Below are 16,439 nucleotides of genomic sequence, written 5' to 3'. Positions count from 1 at the left end.
ATCCGTGCTCCTCAAAGTGGTTTGCTTTTTTCTGCAGACACCAGTCACTGTGTCATTTGTACACATTGCTGCTGGGAAAATGTCAACCATATTGTTTTGCAGTGTGGTTTATGTGTTTATAATTGTATCCTTGCCCTTAATTCGGACCTGATCAATATCTATCATTCTCGTTGCCTGGAGCTATACCAATTTAATTATGGTTGATCTTGGAGGTGCGACGCTTTGCTGTCAGCCGGCTGACCTGTTTGTCTGCTCTCTGTTTGTTTTGCAGATGATGAAGTTTGCCTGGGACAACTACAAGCTCTATGCCTGGGGCAAGAATGAGCTGCGGCCTTTGACGAGAAACGGGCACATTGGCAACATGTTTGGTGAGTATTTGCTGGAGACGCAAAAGGCCTGAAAGGTCACCTTTTTTTTTTTTTTTTTAAGACCTGTTGACCTTTCTCTTGGAAAGCTTTGATGTGGAAGACAGACTAAAACAAAATAAGGGAGACATTTTTGTGATCTGTACAAGTGACAGCCATAAAACTAATCTGAAATCTATAGTTTTTTGTGTTTGGGTGGACAAAAGGAAAATGAGCAGCTTTCAAATTCATTTATTAGAAACAGACAAGAGGTCAACAGTTTCTCAGTTTGGCAGGGTACACCCATCGTAAACTCTCACAACTGGGCGCTGATTTTTGAATTTCAGAAAGTACTTTTTTTTTAATAGAGAAAAATGTAAAAAGTCGTGAATCTTGAATCTTTTTTTTTGTCGTGTTTTACCTTATCAAACAACATATTTATATATACTTGTAAAAATCTTCCCTATGGGTGGTTTTATTTCCAGGCCAGCAGCACTTGTTCCCTTTGCTTATGTAATGAAACACAGACATGTATGTTAATTTATGTCATTCTTTTTATCTTCATTAGATGGCAAAAATGGCTGTTCATAAACGCTAAACAAATGAATAAAAAATACATTTTTCTTCTTCTTTGCAAACTAACATAATGTCGCTGTTAGTTTTAATATAATATATAATATAATACACACACATACATGCACACACGCACAATTTGTAAGGATTTGAGTGTTCTAAAAATAATTCCCAAAAGCTATATAGATGCTGATAATCCTGGAAACCTGGCAGTTTATATAGTGTTTCATTCACATGGATTAACATGCCTGGGAGGAGTTGGGGAACAGACATACATACGTACTCTCCAATCATTATAGTAAGATAAAAACAAAAGAAACCCCAAATGTCAGGTACTTGCATTATTTTCCTGTATATTTATAACTTTATCAGCTAACAGGACATCGACCCCTTTCTCTTTTTCACTCATCTCCATAATGTTCCTCCTGTGGTGCTTAGATTCTGAGGCTGCTGGCTGTGAGCCAAGCTGACAGATTTAGCTTTAGCCAACTTCTCTTTGTTAGCTACTTTAACATGTCCATGTTCAGCTGGGTGAAGGCGGTTTAACTGATTTAGGTTTGTTGATACCAATGTTTTCTTTGGCAAACTTCACACTCTTCACTCACAGGGAAAAGCTTCCAAGCTAACTACTCACTAGCCTGCGGCCTGCTGCTGTGTGTGTGTTGTACATGTGATGCTGACCAGCAGGTCACCAGTCAGGGCCAAGAATACTGGAAATTAGCCAGTTCCAGTCACTAGCTGGTGGATCGTTGCATCTGTAGATCTACCAGTGCATTGATGCTCACAAGCCCCTCATTGAGGGTTGAGGATGAATTATATTAAATAAGGCAAGAAAAGGTCCTTTTGTAATTTTGTAATGTGTTAATAAGGCAACACACATGGATAATGTTCAACAGTGGAATTAATATAGCCAAATAAGGAAAACCAAATGAAGTAGATTGCCCTATAAGCTCCACTTAAATCAGAAGTGACAGCCAACAGTACAGAAATAAGGGAAGCACTATTAATCCTGTGCTTTGACGTGTGGGCTGTGTTGTGGAACATATCTTTCCATAATTAGATATTTGACACAACTGTCCATTAACTCATTCAGAGAAAAGCAGCAGGGAAGCAGTGTGGTAGACACCAAGGTGTTTTAGCCGCATATTGTATCCTACTCACAGACACTATATATATTTAATTTTCAGTTCCAAAAATTCTAAATTATCTACCTTTTGTTGTTTGTGTTAAAAATAGTGCTCGCTCTGCACGAGTTAGCTTTGTTGGCTTCTGTTCAACTCTTTCAATATTGGATAATAATTTAAGCCGGGTAACAAGCAAACATTTTCAAAGCTTCTCAGATATGACAGTTGCTTTGTTTGGAGGTCATAATGTTTTTTTTGCTTCTGTTGTGATGGGGCTGCTTTTGATAAACTGCTGGTAGCAGTAGTTCAACTCAAATTTCAAATAAGTCAAAAGCAACTGGATTCATACAGATATAAAAATATATTATACCTGCACACCTTCTGAAAAACAAATCATAAGGAATGAATTTTTTAAAAAGAATGACAACACATCGCACCTATTTGCACCTCAGTGAGCTTTTGACACTGTTTTCTTGAGCTTTCACTCAGCACAGGAAACCTCACAACCTGCCAGGGGTGTCACAGTCTCCCAACAGCCTCTAATTGGAGCCGAATCCAGAAGGGGTCCTGCAGTCCTCTGCAGTGGAGCATATCAGTCAGTTCGCACTTCTGTGCCTGAGGGAAATCCCACAATAAAGCTCTTAATAAAAGGTGGATCAGCTCTTAATAAGACTTGGGCTGGTACTGTCTTCCATACCTGAGGTCTCCTTCCTTCACATCTGTAGGGATTCCCAAGTATTAAAGAGGTTGTGGTTAAGAGGAGTCACTTTAAAGCAAAGGCCTTAAATCACATTTTAAAGCAACCAAAAATAATTCAAACCCAGATTTTGCCATCATCATCGAATAAGTTTGCGGTTTGTACTTGATGCTAAAGAAGGGGTGGAGTTAGTAATTAAAGAACAACATCTTTAAGGTTTTTAATGTAGCTGTGGATGAGACTGGGTTAAAGGAGAGAGTGTGTGGGAGTCATGTCAAAGTTTCTGCTTCTTCAACACAAAAATTGAGTTATTGTTTTGAACAATGGCCGTGCACAGCCAGAAGGACACATTAAATAACAAGTTCCTCAAATATAATAAATCTAAATTGTTTTCCCCACTCCCTGCTGTTTAATGTAGTAAATTTAGTTGATTGACTTTTTTACCAATTTAATTGAGCTGATATTTTGCTGCAGAAAGCCTATTTTGTTGGTCAATTTTGCTGATTAATATGCTGCAGGGAGCAGAGATCAGTTAGTTTTTACTACAAGTCGTGTTCCGAGATGAGTTATCAAGGCTTCATCCACTTACTCTACTTGTGATGTAAGGCATCATTAGGAAGGAATATCAGCCAAGGACACTGAAAGCTAATGGACTGTACTGTTGTCAATATTAAAACTTGAGAGATGATAGAGATGATGAAGGAGTTGCAATGATTTGTTCATGTTAAAGCTGCATTAAGCCACGTCTGGCTGCTGGGAGTGGAGAAATGAGACTCAAAGCAGTGAGCTTTGATATCAGCTTATTAAATTGTTGTTGTAGCATATTCGCGAACAATCACTTTATCGCACTGACAGATTCAGCACAAACAGCTTGTGTTTTATACAGTTTAATCCCTGGGAGCTGGAATTCTACCTGACACACAAAGTTAACAGCATTCCTAGCTAGCTGTGACGCAGGTTATAAATTCTAGCTCAGTGTCAGATTGTGATGGAACCACAACTGCAGCATTAGTTGGACTCACTGTCGGTTGTACAGCCATAACTTTTGCTTTTATCCATCAAGGTAGCTAAGTGTTGTGGAGTTGTGGTCATGTTCTTTTCATGCTTGCGCTGATATTTTTTTTCTCCCCTGGAGCTGTGCTATGTTAATGCTGCCTCTTTTGGCCAGGACACCATTTCGTGTCAAAATTGTGTTTTACATTCTTTTTATTTACTTTGTGATGCAGACAGTGAGAAAAAAAAGACTTTCCATGTAAAGGAGATTGTTACTATACAGAAGGTTGGGAGTGAGGTGACAGTTTGCTAGACTGCGCTTACCTGAGATACGATTTTGAGATTGTTTTCATCCTGCTTTATGTTGTATCCATGCTGTCAGAGACCATCAGATCTCTAAGAAAACAAATATACTGGATGCTGCTTTTTCTTTTTATCTTTTTTTTCTTCTTCTTCAATCTTTATTCTGATGGTGGGGGTACAAGTGCATTGTGAGCGTTGTGATATAAGTAGTCCTGAGTGATATGAGGAAAATTTGCAAAGCACAAATGACATGATGACATGAATAAACAGATTCTGAATTATGGATATTAGCTGTTCAGTTCATGTATATTTCAGCTATAATAAATACACTGCTAACATAGACCCCAAACACTGAATAACAATGGCTATTGAATATGGAAGTGAAATGAATTCTTTCAAGCATGCTTTTATCGAACAAGGTCAATTTTTATTTATATTGTTTTGCATGCTGAGTGTGAATACACGGTGCATGTAATTAAAATCACTTCACTAATTCATTATATTTCAAGCAATCTTGTGTGACGTGTTTATTGTTCATGCTCCTATCACAGCAATAAGGTAAATACAATTTATAGTAAGTTGGCACCATTTACAAGCTTGAAGCAGTGTGGTGCTCAGTGCTGTAGGATTCCCGTGAAATATATGCAAAATGATTTTGCCCTATGGACCAAATATGTCAACACGATGAGGTGAAAGCCTGTAAAATGTGCAGGAAGGTGCAAAATGGTTTAATGTTCACTGGGATTGGCACACTGCGAAACATCGTTTAATTAATTTAGGAAATAATGAATTCAACTGAAGAACCAGTTCACTGTAGATCTCGCTGTTTGTTTAATGTGTGTAAAATTAAGTCCTGGTTACAGAAGTAAGTGAAGCACTATTAGTAAATTTAATAGTAATATTTTAATTAATAATAAATATGTTTTAGTTTCTTCAGTTTGTTTCTGTAAGGTCAAATCCCCTGGCAACTTCTGGTGTCTAGAGAAAAATGTGCATTTCCTGACCGGTTGGTGAGAAGTTGCTGGTTGGTTGCTGGCTGTCACTAGGTCAAATTGGTCACAAAGAAGTGTACAGTGCTGCACCAGAAACCTCAATGAGACAACTTTTGTGACTAGCAGATTGCCGCGGTCACCTGTAGTTTGGAAAATATTGATTTGTCTGCAAACACCCGCCAACCGCTCGCTGAGCAGTAGTGAAGTGCAGAGCGGAAGCGGGGAGCGTACGCCTTCAAAGTAAAAGTTGCACCTTTTGAGACAAATTGGTTGCAGCAGGAAGGCACACCTTTTACTCAGAAGGCAAACGTTCTCCATTTCTAGTTTTTCATACTTCGGGTTTCACTGCAGCTTGTTGGCGAGTTGCTGGCATGTGTCTGCAGATGAGTCAGTGTTTTCCAGGCGGCAACAGTGTGCTAGTGACCAAGGCAATCATAAGGAGTTTTTAGGTTCAGGACTCTCTTTCTGACTGATTTCACTTGTTGACAGCCAGCAAGCAGCCAGTAAGTATTTGTAGAGCATTTTTTGCCTAGTGACTGGAAGCTGCCAGGGGTCACCGACCAGCCTCTGCTCCTGTCTGACTGAGGCCTTAACTTTGAACTAAAGGTTCAGTCTCTATTAAGTTATTTAACATAGCAAAACATGTAGGAAAGTGTTTGCATTTATGGAAATTATGATCATAAATTAAAAAAAGTTCTATTTTATACTTGCTAAGACTCACCACAATATTTTACAGTTACTGTATTCATTCATTTATTAATTACATAGTAAATTATTTACTGTGAAGTCATTTTTCAAATATTTTGCCTTTTTGCACGATATGCTCAACATATTGGGCAGTACAACCCCCAACTTCTCCAGCTAATTGCTATCTTTATCCATGCAGCACAGCCATCCACTAAGCACCTTAATGTTGATCCAACTGATATCCAAACAATAAAGCTAGGGTAGAAAAAGCCATTTATCACTGGCAGCACAGCCGAGAAATAGTTCAGTTTCCAAGTGTGAGGGGAGGGGAATGACTTTGTTCAACAGAATACGGTTAATTCCATAAGAAAATATATTCAGTCTGTTGAAAGCTGTCATCGTTTTCCTGCTTTCAGCTATCCTTGTGTGTTGCACAGTGCATTATCTATGAACAGAGAGAGGGAGGTTGTCAAAGGGAGAGGAAGAGAGAAAGGGCATCATGCTAGCGAGTAAATGTCACATTGTTAGGGGTGGTGCAAGAAGCCAGGTATGAAATTGGATGCTGTGTTCTTTAATTTAATCCCCAGAGTAAACAGAAATGCTACGAGATTGGATCTACAGTACGGTTAGCAACGTCGTCTGAAGCCTGTCAGTATGCCTAAAGGAACCGGCACACGACTCGCTCAAATCACGGCCCAAACCGCAGTGAGATATTTTACTCAAAACCTTCTGTCATACTTTCACTTGTACTATAATCTTCCTTTAATTCTTTCTTTCAGCCCTATGTTCCTTTTCATTTTTGCCATAATCCCTCTTCCCTTTGTCATGACCCTCAAGGCTAAAAGCGTCTCTCTTAATTCTTCTCTCTAAAACAAAGTTCCAATACTTTTTTTTTTTTTTCTTCTTTTACTTTTGTCATTTAAATAACTATTTCTTTAGAGCTTATTAAATTTTCTTTTGCCTTGGGCAATTAGAAAGCTCTTTTTAATGTACTTTCAGCAATCGTGCCTTGATGGTAGATTGTGTGGGAGTTCCCACTCAGCGAATGTGTAGAAATGTATAATAAAGATAGAATATGTACATTCACATTCTCCCTTTCTGCAGGAAAGAGGTTGATTAGTAAGCATTATGTTAGAACATTATGAAAATTTAGTATAACGTATAATAACATTGTGCAAAAAAAAAAAAAAAAACTCATCTGACAGATGGTAGCTCTATCTTGTCCCCATTCGATTTGATAGCATGAGACTAGTTTCATGTCAGGTTAATATTAAATCATGTCAACCATCATGAAGTGGTGGAGATCAAGGTCACATTTTACTTTTAGTGTGACTGGTGGCAACATTTGCTTTGTCTCCGGCTTAAGAAATGATCATTAGTTTTTGTAAAATGGGATTCGCACAGAAGCACAGAGGAAGAGCTGTCACCCTGTTCTCAGTGCCCGAGGATAACTGCTGCATAATGTAAAACATGTTCAGTGTTTTTAATTTAGAGAGGAAAATTGTGGCGCTAATTGAAGCTTGGGTTTATTTATTAATGGCATGCAAAAACATGTTCTTTGCTGGAAAAGTTACAATTCTTTTGAAGGAGATGCAGGGCTTTCTTTTTTTATATGAATGCATTTCATTGGGAGCTTAAAGGTGGAGGTGACTGTGACCCAGATGGAGTTTGTGTAGTTCAGCATCTGTTATATTTACATGTTAATAACTTTTACCAGTTGCCTTCAAGTTTTGGTGTCGAAATTATCGGCAGCCTTTACCGTGACTGACATAAATCATTGAAGGTCAATTGCATGACATGCAAGATGTCTTGCTTGCTGCCGCTGTTGACTTTCAGCAATAATAAATCTTAAAGCGTGGGGTGCTTACTGGCATTAAAACTGAAATGGTTTTGTCGAATCACTGCAGATATATGCCCCTGAAAGCAGCTCGAGTTTTCAGGATAAAATATCCACTACAGTGGGTTTGTGTCAAACCTACAATAACTTTTTATGGGAAGACAACATTAAGATATGATCACCTTCAAGGTTATTTGGTGTACTGGCTTATTTTGCACATCCAGCAGTTACAAAACACATTTAAGTCCAGTAGCTACACTCTTGCTCTGTTTTTAACTCCTCCAGTAACTCCTAAATGAAATATCTGCTCTTTAGCTAAATGATCCACATTTTTCTGCAGCTACTTGCTAATTGTGCATAATTATAATTACTGTATACTTACATCTTGATGAATGAAAGTTGAATTCTTAGGAAAATATGTGGAAAACTGAAGGATGACTTGACAGAACTACTGCACCTCTTTGCTGCTTTGGTTTTGGTTTTAATTGGTCCTTTACCTTCGTTGTTTCATTCATCTCTTGGTTTTGTGCCTCTGTGAGATCAGCAGAGTTGAGCTTTTGCTTTTATTGATCAGCAGGGGGGCATCACAGGGAGTGGAAAATCATTGTTTAGAGAAACGGTCTGATAGCTTATGGCAAAGGAAGACATGATGATAGATTTTTCACACTTCAGGCTATTGGGAAAGCCGTAACTCCCATATGTAGATGTGAACAGATTTAAAAGAGTGTGGGAAAGAGATGCAAAGTCATTTTGGGACACGTGTTAACTGCAAGACTTGCAAGCTAAAGCCCTCAGTGCAATGAATTATTTTCAATATTTGACTCCCAGAGCTCTCGTGCCCTACTTCTGTGGTGGAGGGCATTAGCTGAAACAGTCGGCACTGATGGCTTTGTATTTCCAGCTTGTCTCAGAGCAGGACTGAACGGACCCCTCAGCCTTAAATTTAAATGGCAATGTTAAACATGGACAGAGCATTATCCTTAAAAGGTAATATATAATATGTAAGTACTGAATAGTTAATATAATACAGATAATTTTGCAAAGGTATATGCAGATTCTAAAGCAACTACTCCAAACTTACCAGATGAAGATAAACAAAGCCAAAAAAATTAAAAAATTTAAAAAAAATATCCATCCGTCCATTCATTCATTCAATCATCCATCCATCCAATATTTGGAATCATTATTATATTTTAATATGCAGATAATATGCTTACATGAGCAATTTTAAATCAACACAAAGCTTTTAGTATTCTGGGTGGATCACCTTAAGATGTTCGAGATTTTCTTGTGTGCTTATTCGCAGACACACAACTGGAAGCAAATTAGAGTGGACAGCTTGTTTATGGTATTAATCTTTTATCACCAGAGCCTTACAATAAAGGCTGTTTTCTTTGATCTGAAAAGAAAGCTAATTTAGGACGACTTGATTGCTGAGAGGGTCTGTGCCTCTTGGAAGGAAAAAAAAAAAAAAAAGCATTTTTTTTCCCTTCCTCTTTGCCTTTGTTACCAGTCTGGGGAAAAAAAAAAAAAACAGAGAGCCCATGTCAACCATGTCTTCTCATCTGGTATCCGTGAGACTTTAGATTCATTTTCTATTCTCATTTGGTCTATGACAAATATATGGCAAGAAGATCAATTTGCCTTCTGTGGTAACTTATTGTACAGGTTTGGGCACACAACATGAACAAAAGTATTGGGCCACACCGCTTAAGCTTTAAATTCAGGTGTTTTCAATCCCATTGCCACTGGTGTATAAAATCAAGCACCTTGCCATGCAGTCCAGGAAAGAAGGGGTTGCTTTTAAAGTGCACACCAAATTGGAGCATGTTACTGTAATAGCACACCACCACCGTAACACGTCAATTTCTTTCGTCTTGCATATTCCACCATCAACTGTAAGTGGTATTACTGCAAAGTGGAAGTATTTAGAAAACACAGCAACTCAGCCACAAAGTGACAGAGCGCATAAAGTCACCAACGTTCTGATGACTCAATAACTGCACTGTCCCAAATCCCCTCTAACATCAGCACAAAAAGTGTGTGCTGTTAACTTCATGGCATGGGTTTCCACGACCAAGCAGCTCCTGTAGGTGTAATGTGTAGGTGGCCCTGTACCGTTTATCCATATAGGGTATGAGGCCTTCAGAGTGAGTGTCACAAAACTCCTCACTTACAGCCTCAGATCCTTTCTTTATTAAAACGTTGACCAAGGCTGCCTTTTAAATTCACATCACCACAGCAGTTGTTGTACGTAGGGATTCTGACAGGTGTTTAGCGTTTTTCAAAGTGTGGGGTGCATGACAGGTGAACGACCTGGGAGAAAAGTCATGCGGAACAAAAGTTTAACATCGGAATAATTTTCATGGTGGAACAAGGAAATTCACCACGGTTACGTTAGCATAGCGACTAGCAAAATCCTCCACTGTCACCGGGTTCTGTAAACGTAGAGCTCTTGTACCGCATAGCTTCGGCACCAAGGGGACCGATCTTACTGATTTACAGACAACATCTCAGTTGGCCAAATATGGAAAGAAATATATGTGCATATACTGTTAAGGAACTAGTGGGTAATATTTTTATATGTATTTATTTTGTCAGAGGCAGGGTAGCAGTTTTCCCTGGTTTAGCCTTTAGTTAGCCTATACAGCAACAGTTTAATTGTATGCTTTACACCACTGTGATCATTTAAACACAATCATAAATCTGTTTCATCGCTACCATGTCAGATGTCATATCCACTATCTTCTCTATTCCTTATTTTTTCAGAACTAATTTACTATACTTAATAGATGTCTCGTGTACTACTATCACTTTCTCCATTTGCTTCAAAGTGAGGAGGCAACCAGTCCAGCAGCCTAAGTGGTGGATTAAAGAGATGTTCATCCCTCTGTGAACGACGTCATTACCCCCGTGCTTGCATATGTGGGTCACTAGCTGAGGCACATTAAATGCCAAGCCAAAACCGTAGTCTAACAGATGCTGGGGACAAGGCTTGTGATTGTGCTGAAAAAGAGAGAACATTACATTAGGTGTCACAGCTGCCCCTCCCTCACTCCAGAGATTTTTCATCAACAATAGATGTCCTATGGCTGTTAAGGGGATTGGCCACATGCTGCTGTTCACAATTGCTTTCTAGTTCTCTGCCTCTCTACAACAAATGAAAGCATAAAGACCCCTTTTTACGCATGGAGAGGTGGTTTTCCATTTTTCTGCCTTCATCTTATGATTATTTAATCCTTTTCTTTTTTTTTTTTTTCCCCATTTTGGCCCATCACCTTTTTTCGTTTCCCTTCTCATCCCAAGAGGTGCAATTAAAGCGCAGAAGGTCACCAGTTTTTGCTCACAGTTGTCCTGGCATGCAAAATGAGCTGATTCTAGCGACACAGGTTGAACCATTCACCTTTTCTCTCATGGCACGCCTGGGGACCATTTAAAACCAGTAGCGTTTATTAGAAAACTTCAAGGGTTTTTCAGATGCTGTAAAGCACTGCCAGCTACTCTTACATGATAGAGACCAGAGGGAGGAGATGGTCTGAAAACTTGATTTACCCTGAATCGATGGCCCAAATAATGAAACTCTGGATATTTATTATTTAGTTGCTCTGGTTGGAGGTGCAATTGAAAGGTGAAATAAATCTTTTATAAAGCATTTGGTGGTTCTCTGGATCCCCTCAAAATGATGGTGGATTTCCATCAATTTTCAATGTCATACATCATTATAATCTACAATAAACAAAGTTGTGACAGAGCTGGTAAATATGTCCGCTGTGGCAGCACTTTTGAAAATACAGTGCTGCTTAGAAGGGACTCAGATATGCCCTGAATTGCATACTACATACTAATACTTTTGGATACTGTTATTATAGACCTAGCAAGACTTTGCACATCTTTCATTTGAAAACTTCTGTTTTGTTATCTATGGAACATTTATCAAAAGCAGTCACCTTTATTCAGGCAACCACTTCCACTGACAACTGTGTGCTCTCTCCTCTGCCAGCATATTAGGCAGGGCAGACAGGTTTTTGCCCTCCTTTGCAATTACCTTCCCGCAGGCCTTGTGCCTGGTCTTAAAGGGGGCACTGTAAAGGTTAGAGTGAGCAAGGGAGGGAGTGGCAGCTTCCATTTCCATTAGGGTTAAATGAAGGGCTACACAAATGGTGCCTATCACTACCTGTCACATGCAAGCTACACGCAAAGAGAAGGGTTGTAACCATCCACCCACTTTACTTTTCTTCCCCATCCAATTCTGCATCCCATGGGGTCCATCATGATGGGGTCAAAATCATCTGTCTCCATAGTGATCAGCACTAGGTAACAAATCAGGATCTGGTCCCTCAACCCATTCTGAGAGCACATCCCAACCCTCCATTCAATATTGCCTATTTGTTCTGGGACCAATAGGGCCTAAAGTGAAAATGCTGGCTGGACACATCGTATATCATGATAATTGGAGGATATAGAGCCGCAGCAGCAGCAATAGGGGTTTGGGAATTACTTTTCTTATATGCTGTCATTGAGATGCATATAACCCAACCTATGTAGGTTTTTTTTTTTTTTTTTTTTTTTTTTTAGGGATTGTTAAAGTTTTAGTTTATTTTCAGCATTTGGCAATGTAAGTATGTGTTGAACAAATGTGTGAATTAAGATGTAATAAAATTAAACATTTACTCTTTCATTGCAGTTCAATGTACCTGCAGATTCTTTTTATGTGAACAGTATCAGCCAATAATATTGGTCTAGTTCAGGCTCTGTTGCGTAGAAGAACAATATTAAAATTCACTTGTTTTACACAAATGTTTGCTCTTTAAAATCCAATGTGCTGTATAGCTGTCAGATAGAGCTGTATTTAAGTCTGCACAAGCAATCCATAGCCTTCCATGTATGTAAAGCATCTCATTTTACTAAAGCCTCTTCTCCACAGATTGTATATTTACACTGAAACTTTAATTCTGTTCCCTTTGTTTAGTCTAAGGGATTGTATAGCTTAGTGATACTACAGCTGTAGTGCAGAGTTTTCCATTTTTGAAGAGAGAGTATGTTTGTGATAAACTGTTCCTTGGCCTAAGAGTTCTCTGAGTGGGCATTTCCCACAAATTAATTTGGTTGACAACTGAGTGCCAATGGCAGGAGACATGCTATCACTTTTATGGCACCCCAGTGCCTTTACAGTCTTTATGAATTATTATACTTGGAGAGGTTTTCCATTCCAAGATTTAATGAACATGGTACGTTAACATAGCACTATCTCACCATCCCACTAACTAACCATAGTTGTGTGTTGCTTAGGTCTGGTCAACTTGCCTGGCTTGAATTACACTGGGAGAAACCTGGGAAGACTGGGAAATGGCCAGAATTCCAAATCTATGGACAAGATACGGTGTTACGTTTGTTTTATTTTGCATCAATTTTAATTTCTAAGTCTGGATGGTAAGAGGTGACAATAATGATGGAAAAATGTCTCTGAACACTAGTGAAGTTTATAAGTAATAGTTCGGAGACGGGGTTTAGATTCTATAGCATGCATAAGAGCTGTTCACACCATGAAATCAGTGAAATCATGAGATCAGGAGGATGTGGAAATATTTCCCCCCTAACAGCGGGCTAATACTGGAGCATTCAAGGTGCAGGCGCATGAGATGCTAGACAGCAAACTTCTGATAAGGCACTTTGGGGGCAAGCCGGCTGTCAGGCAGGTTTCGTCCACTGCATGTAATGACAATCCTGGCAAGCTCTGCATCAGTTGGCAGTGAAGCAGTGGCAACTGTGCGGAGATCACAGCACGCTCGAAGTGCGCTCAGTTCCTCAATCATGCCAGGGGAAAGTGACAGGGTTATAAAAACATGGGTGCACTGATGTCATGAGGGAGGTACACAAGTATAGCTAGCTATAACAAAATGCAAAGCCAGAAAAAAAGCGCAGAAGAAGACAGTTTAGACACTAAATTAAGAATGCAAAGTGCATGACCTGTAATTGCGTCATTTCTGCTGTGGGACTTTCCTCCACCAGTTCACGCCATTAAATGCACAGAATGTTTGTTTTGGAGGAACTGTCTTAATGAAGAAAGCTCCTCTACAGCATTATAAAGCAGAACACACATGATATCAAGATGAAATGGAAGCCATCTTTCATTATCATCACCACTAAATTTCAGCTCTTCTCTTCTCGGATTAGAATGAGTCCCCCCCCTCAGTGGGCATGAGCACATCATCAAGCCTTTGCGGAGGGATTATAGCCAAGATGATGAAAAAGTGGTTGCAAAATGTATGACGAAGCAGGAGGATTATAAGGGATTGTACTCAGTGCTACTGTAACAAGGCCGATGAATACAGTGAGGGTAAATTTTTGTGGGTCCAGATAAAGCCCCAAACCCTTTATTTTGTTACTTCTTCTTGTTTACTATTCAGAACCTTTAAAAAAAAAGAAAAAAGTGTCTTTATGTAATCTCAGTCTGCAGTGACGTAGATCCGGTGTCACTGATGACATGTCTGCAACTGGAGACATGTTACTGCTGGGTAGTAATCAGTGTTTGGCAGTTTTAATCACAAGTCTTTCATGGCAAGCTTTAAAGCTTATGGCAGTATTAGGGAGAAGATTTTACTTCATTTATTTTAGAATCTATTAATATACAGTACTTTTTTTTTTTTTTTTTTTTAAAAAAAGCTTTGCGTCATCACAGCTTGTGTCAAACCACAGTAACTCCGCCTCCCATCTTTTCATCCATTTTTGGATGAAATTGTCCTTTAATCATCAGACTTTCAGGTTTGCAGTGACAGTCCTCAGTTTTTTGTTTTTTTTTTATTTAATGAGTACAAAGGAACATTTTCCTTTTGTCTTCAGGTTCTCTCAGAAACTTCTCAAATATTGCCCTTTGTGTTCTATGGAAGCACACAGTTTAAGTTTAGGGATACACCCAATGTACGTTTCTACATTACATTTGCACTTGCTGTTTTGGGTCTTTTACATGAACACACAGTGAGCATCATACTTTGAAGCGATAGAACCAGCTGTGTGAAAATCGGCGCACAGCCTCTGCAGCTTGTTGCAGCTTAATGTCTCTAGCTCATGCACAAATGCAAATATTTCATCCTCCCTGCACAGAAAATGCCTTTCTCCCATTTTACTGACAAGCATCGGTAGTCGGTCACTGACAGGCGGGACTCCGTTTGTGAGCGGTGAGTGGATGGAAAGAGGAAGGCTTTGGCAGAATGCATAACTGCAGTTGCATAAAATTATTTCTCCGTGCAGCACGGATCGAAAGAACTTTCAGATTCTGCCTGACAGTCTGAGACACATTTCATGGTAGTTGTTGGTGGCTGGGCGTGGGGTTGGGGTTGAATAGAACTAACAGTCTCTGGCATCCTGGGAACAGAACACGGTAACACAGAAATGAATTGAGGAATGGGTAAAGCAGTGAAAGAGAAATTGATATTGAGTATTGTGGACAAGTGTTTCAACTCAGATTCTCCCAGGAAATATGGTTAGAAAGTTTGCATTCCCTTAGTAATTGAGTGTGAAATTGCAGGTGAGCAAGCAATAGTACCTTTCAACGTACAGACCAGGAGTCTCTAAACTGGGTCTCTGTACATCTGTCAGAAATGTGAAAGTTTTCCTTAATTGAAATCTACTTTTTTTTTTTTTTTTAAATGATCTCAGAATTTGATTTAAACTAGACTTTTTGTGTTTGCTGTCTATTACAAAGCCAATGGTCACAGTATGCTCCAGACTAGTCAAAACGATACAAAATACATGAAGAAAAAAAAAAAATCAGCTGTAAGTGTATATACACATTGCAATACAGATGGGTGACAGATTAAAGGAAAATCCTCAACGTTTTACAGCTAGAGTAAAGTGATCTGGTGGCTGTCCTGTCATGGGTATTTTGGTATTACTAGTCCCCATAGAACAGAGAATCACTGCAAACCAGTGATCACCTTTATACTGTGATGATCTCTATACTGATGGGAGTGGTCTCTTCCAGGATAACAATCCATAGGGTGTGAGGACTCGGTCTTAATCTAGGGCCTTTGGCCACCTGACCAAGCTAAGCACATATGGGAGATTTGGGACTGATGTGTTTCAGTGCATTCCACCATCACCATCAAAACAATGTTGGAAAACTGGCGGTCATCACTCCAGTAGAGTTCCAGGTACATGAAGAATCAATGCTGAGGTGCACTAAAACTGCTTTGGCAGGAAATGATGGCCCAACACAGTAATGAGACACTGTTTTCTTTTTTTTTCTCCCCTTTAAATTCTCACCTATCTGTAGCTTTCTAGACCCAGGATCTTCCTTTACCTTTAAATGGCTGAGGTACTGAGCAAATGAAGCAGAGCAGCTGCTCGTTGAAGATGGCTGGTTTAATTTCTCCTGCTGACGGGTGCTCTTTGTCAACAGGTTATTACACCTCTCCTAAATGGGCTGGGCTGCACATTTTTCTGTGCGCAGCTAGTGAGCTAGAAAGCACAGTTCAGATGAGTTAACGTCTGGTGTACATGATGGAAAGCACTGCCTTTGTTTAAATAATGAGAGAAAATCAGTGATTGCAAGGTGGACTTCTATTAAGTATATTCTACAATTATTTATTTGTTCTTTAGACGCCAGTTGACCTTACAACTGGATGAATTGTTAGTGCTTTATCAACTATCTAATCAGAGCCTCTAGCTTTAGCTGTCATCTTGAATCAGGTTTTGTGGTTTGACCAAGCATCAGATGTGTAATTCCCCCACCCCCCCACCCCAAACTGTGCTGCCGTGTCTCTAGATCAATGCAAGACAGGCTTTTAGGACAGGGAGGAGGCGAGAGGTTCGATAACACTGTGTGCGGTGTGTAATCTTATCTGAGAGCCTGTCATATCAGACGGGGCTGCTCCACTGACACGCTACGCT

The 16,439-nt window shown here is 39.4% G+C and overlaps 1 protein-coding gene across 3 annotated transcripts in view; it reads left to right on the top strand.

The window, feature by feature from the left end:
- Positions 1-16,439, top strand: part of LOC115794462 (mannosyl-oligosaccharide 1,2-alpha-mannosidase IA) — a 196,257-nt gene that overhangs the window by 79,326 nt on the left and 100,492 nt on the right. For all 3 annotated transcript variants that reach the window (XR_004021173.1, XM_030749989.1, XM_030749990.1), the window contains exon 2: positions 272-368. Coding sequence is in view for 2 of the 3 variants with exons in the window: in XM_030749989.1 (XP_030605849.1) it covers positions 272-368 (97 nt within the window). In the remaining variant the exon portion in view is untranslated. The remainder of the gene's footprint in view (positions 1-271; positions 369-16,439) is intronic.

Source organism: Archocentrus centrarchus, chromosome 16, assembly GCF_007364275.1.
Source record: "Archocentrus centrarchus isolate MPI-CPG fArcCen1 chromosome 16, fArcCen1, whole genome shotgun sequence".
Lineage (NCBI taxonomy): Eukaryota > Metazoa > Chordata > Actinopteri > Cichliformes > Cichlidae > Archocentrus > Archocentrus centrarchus.
This window is presented reverse-complemented; position numbering and strand designations above follow the sequence as displayed.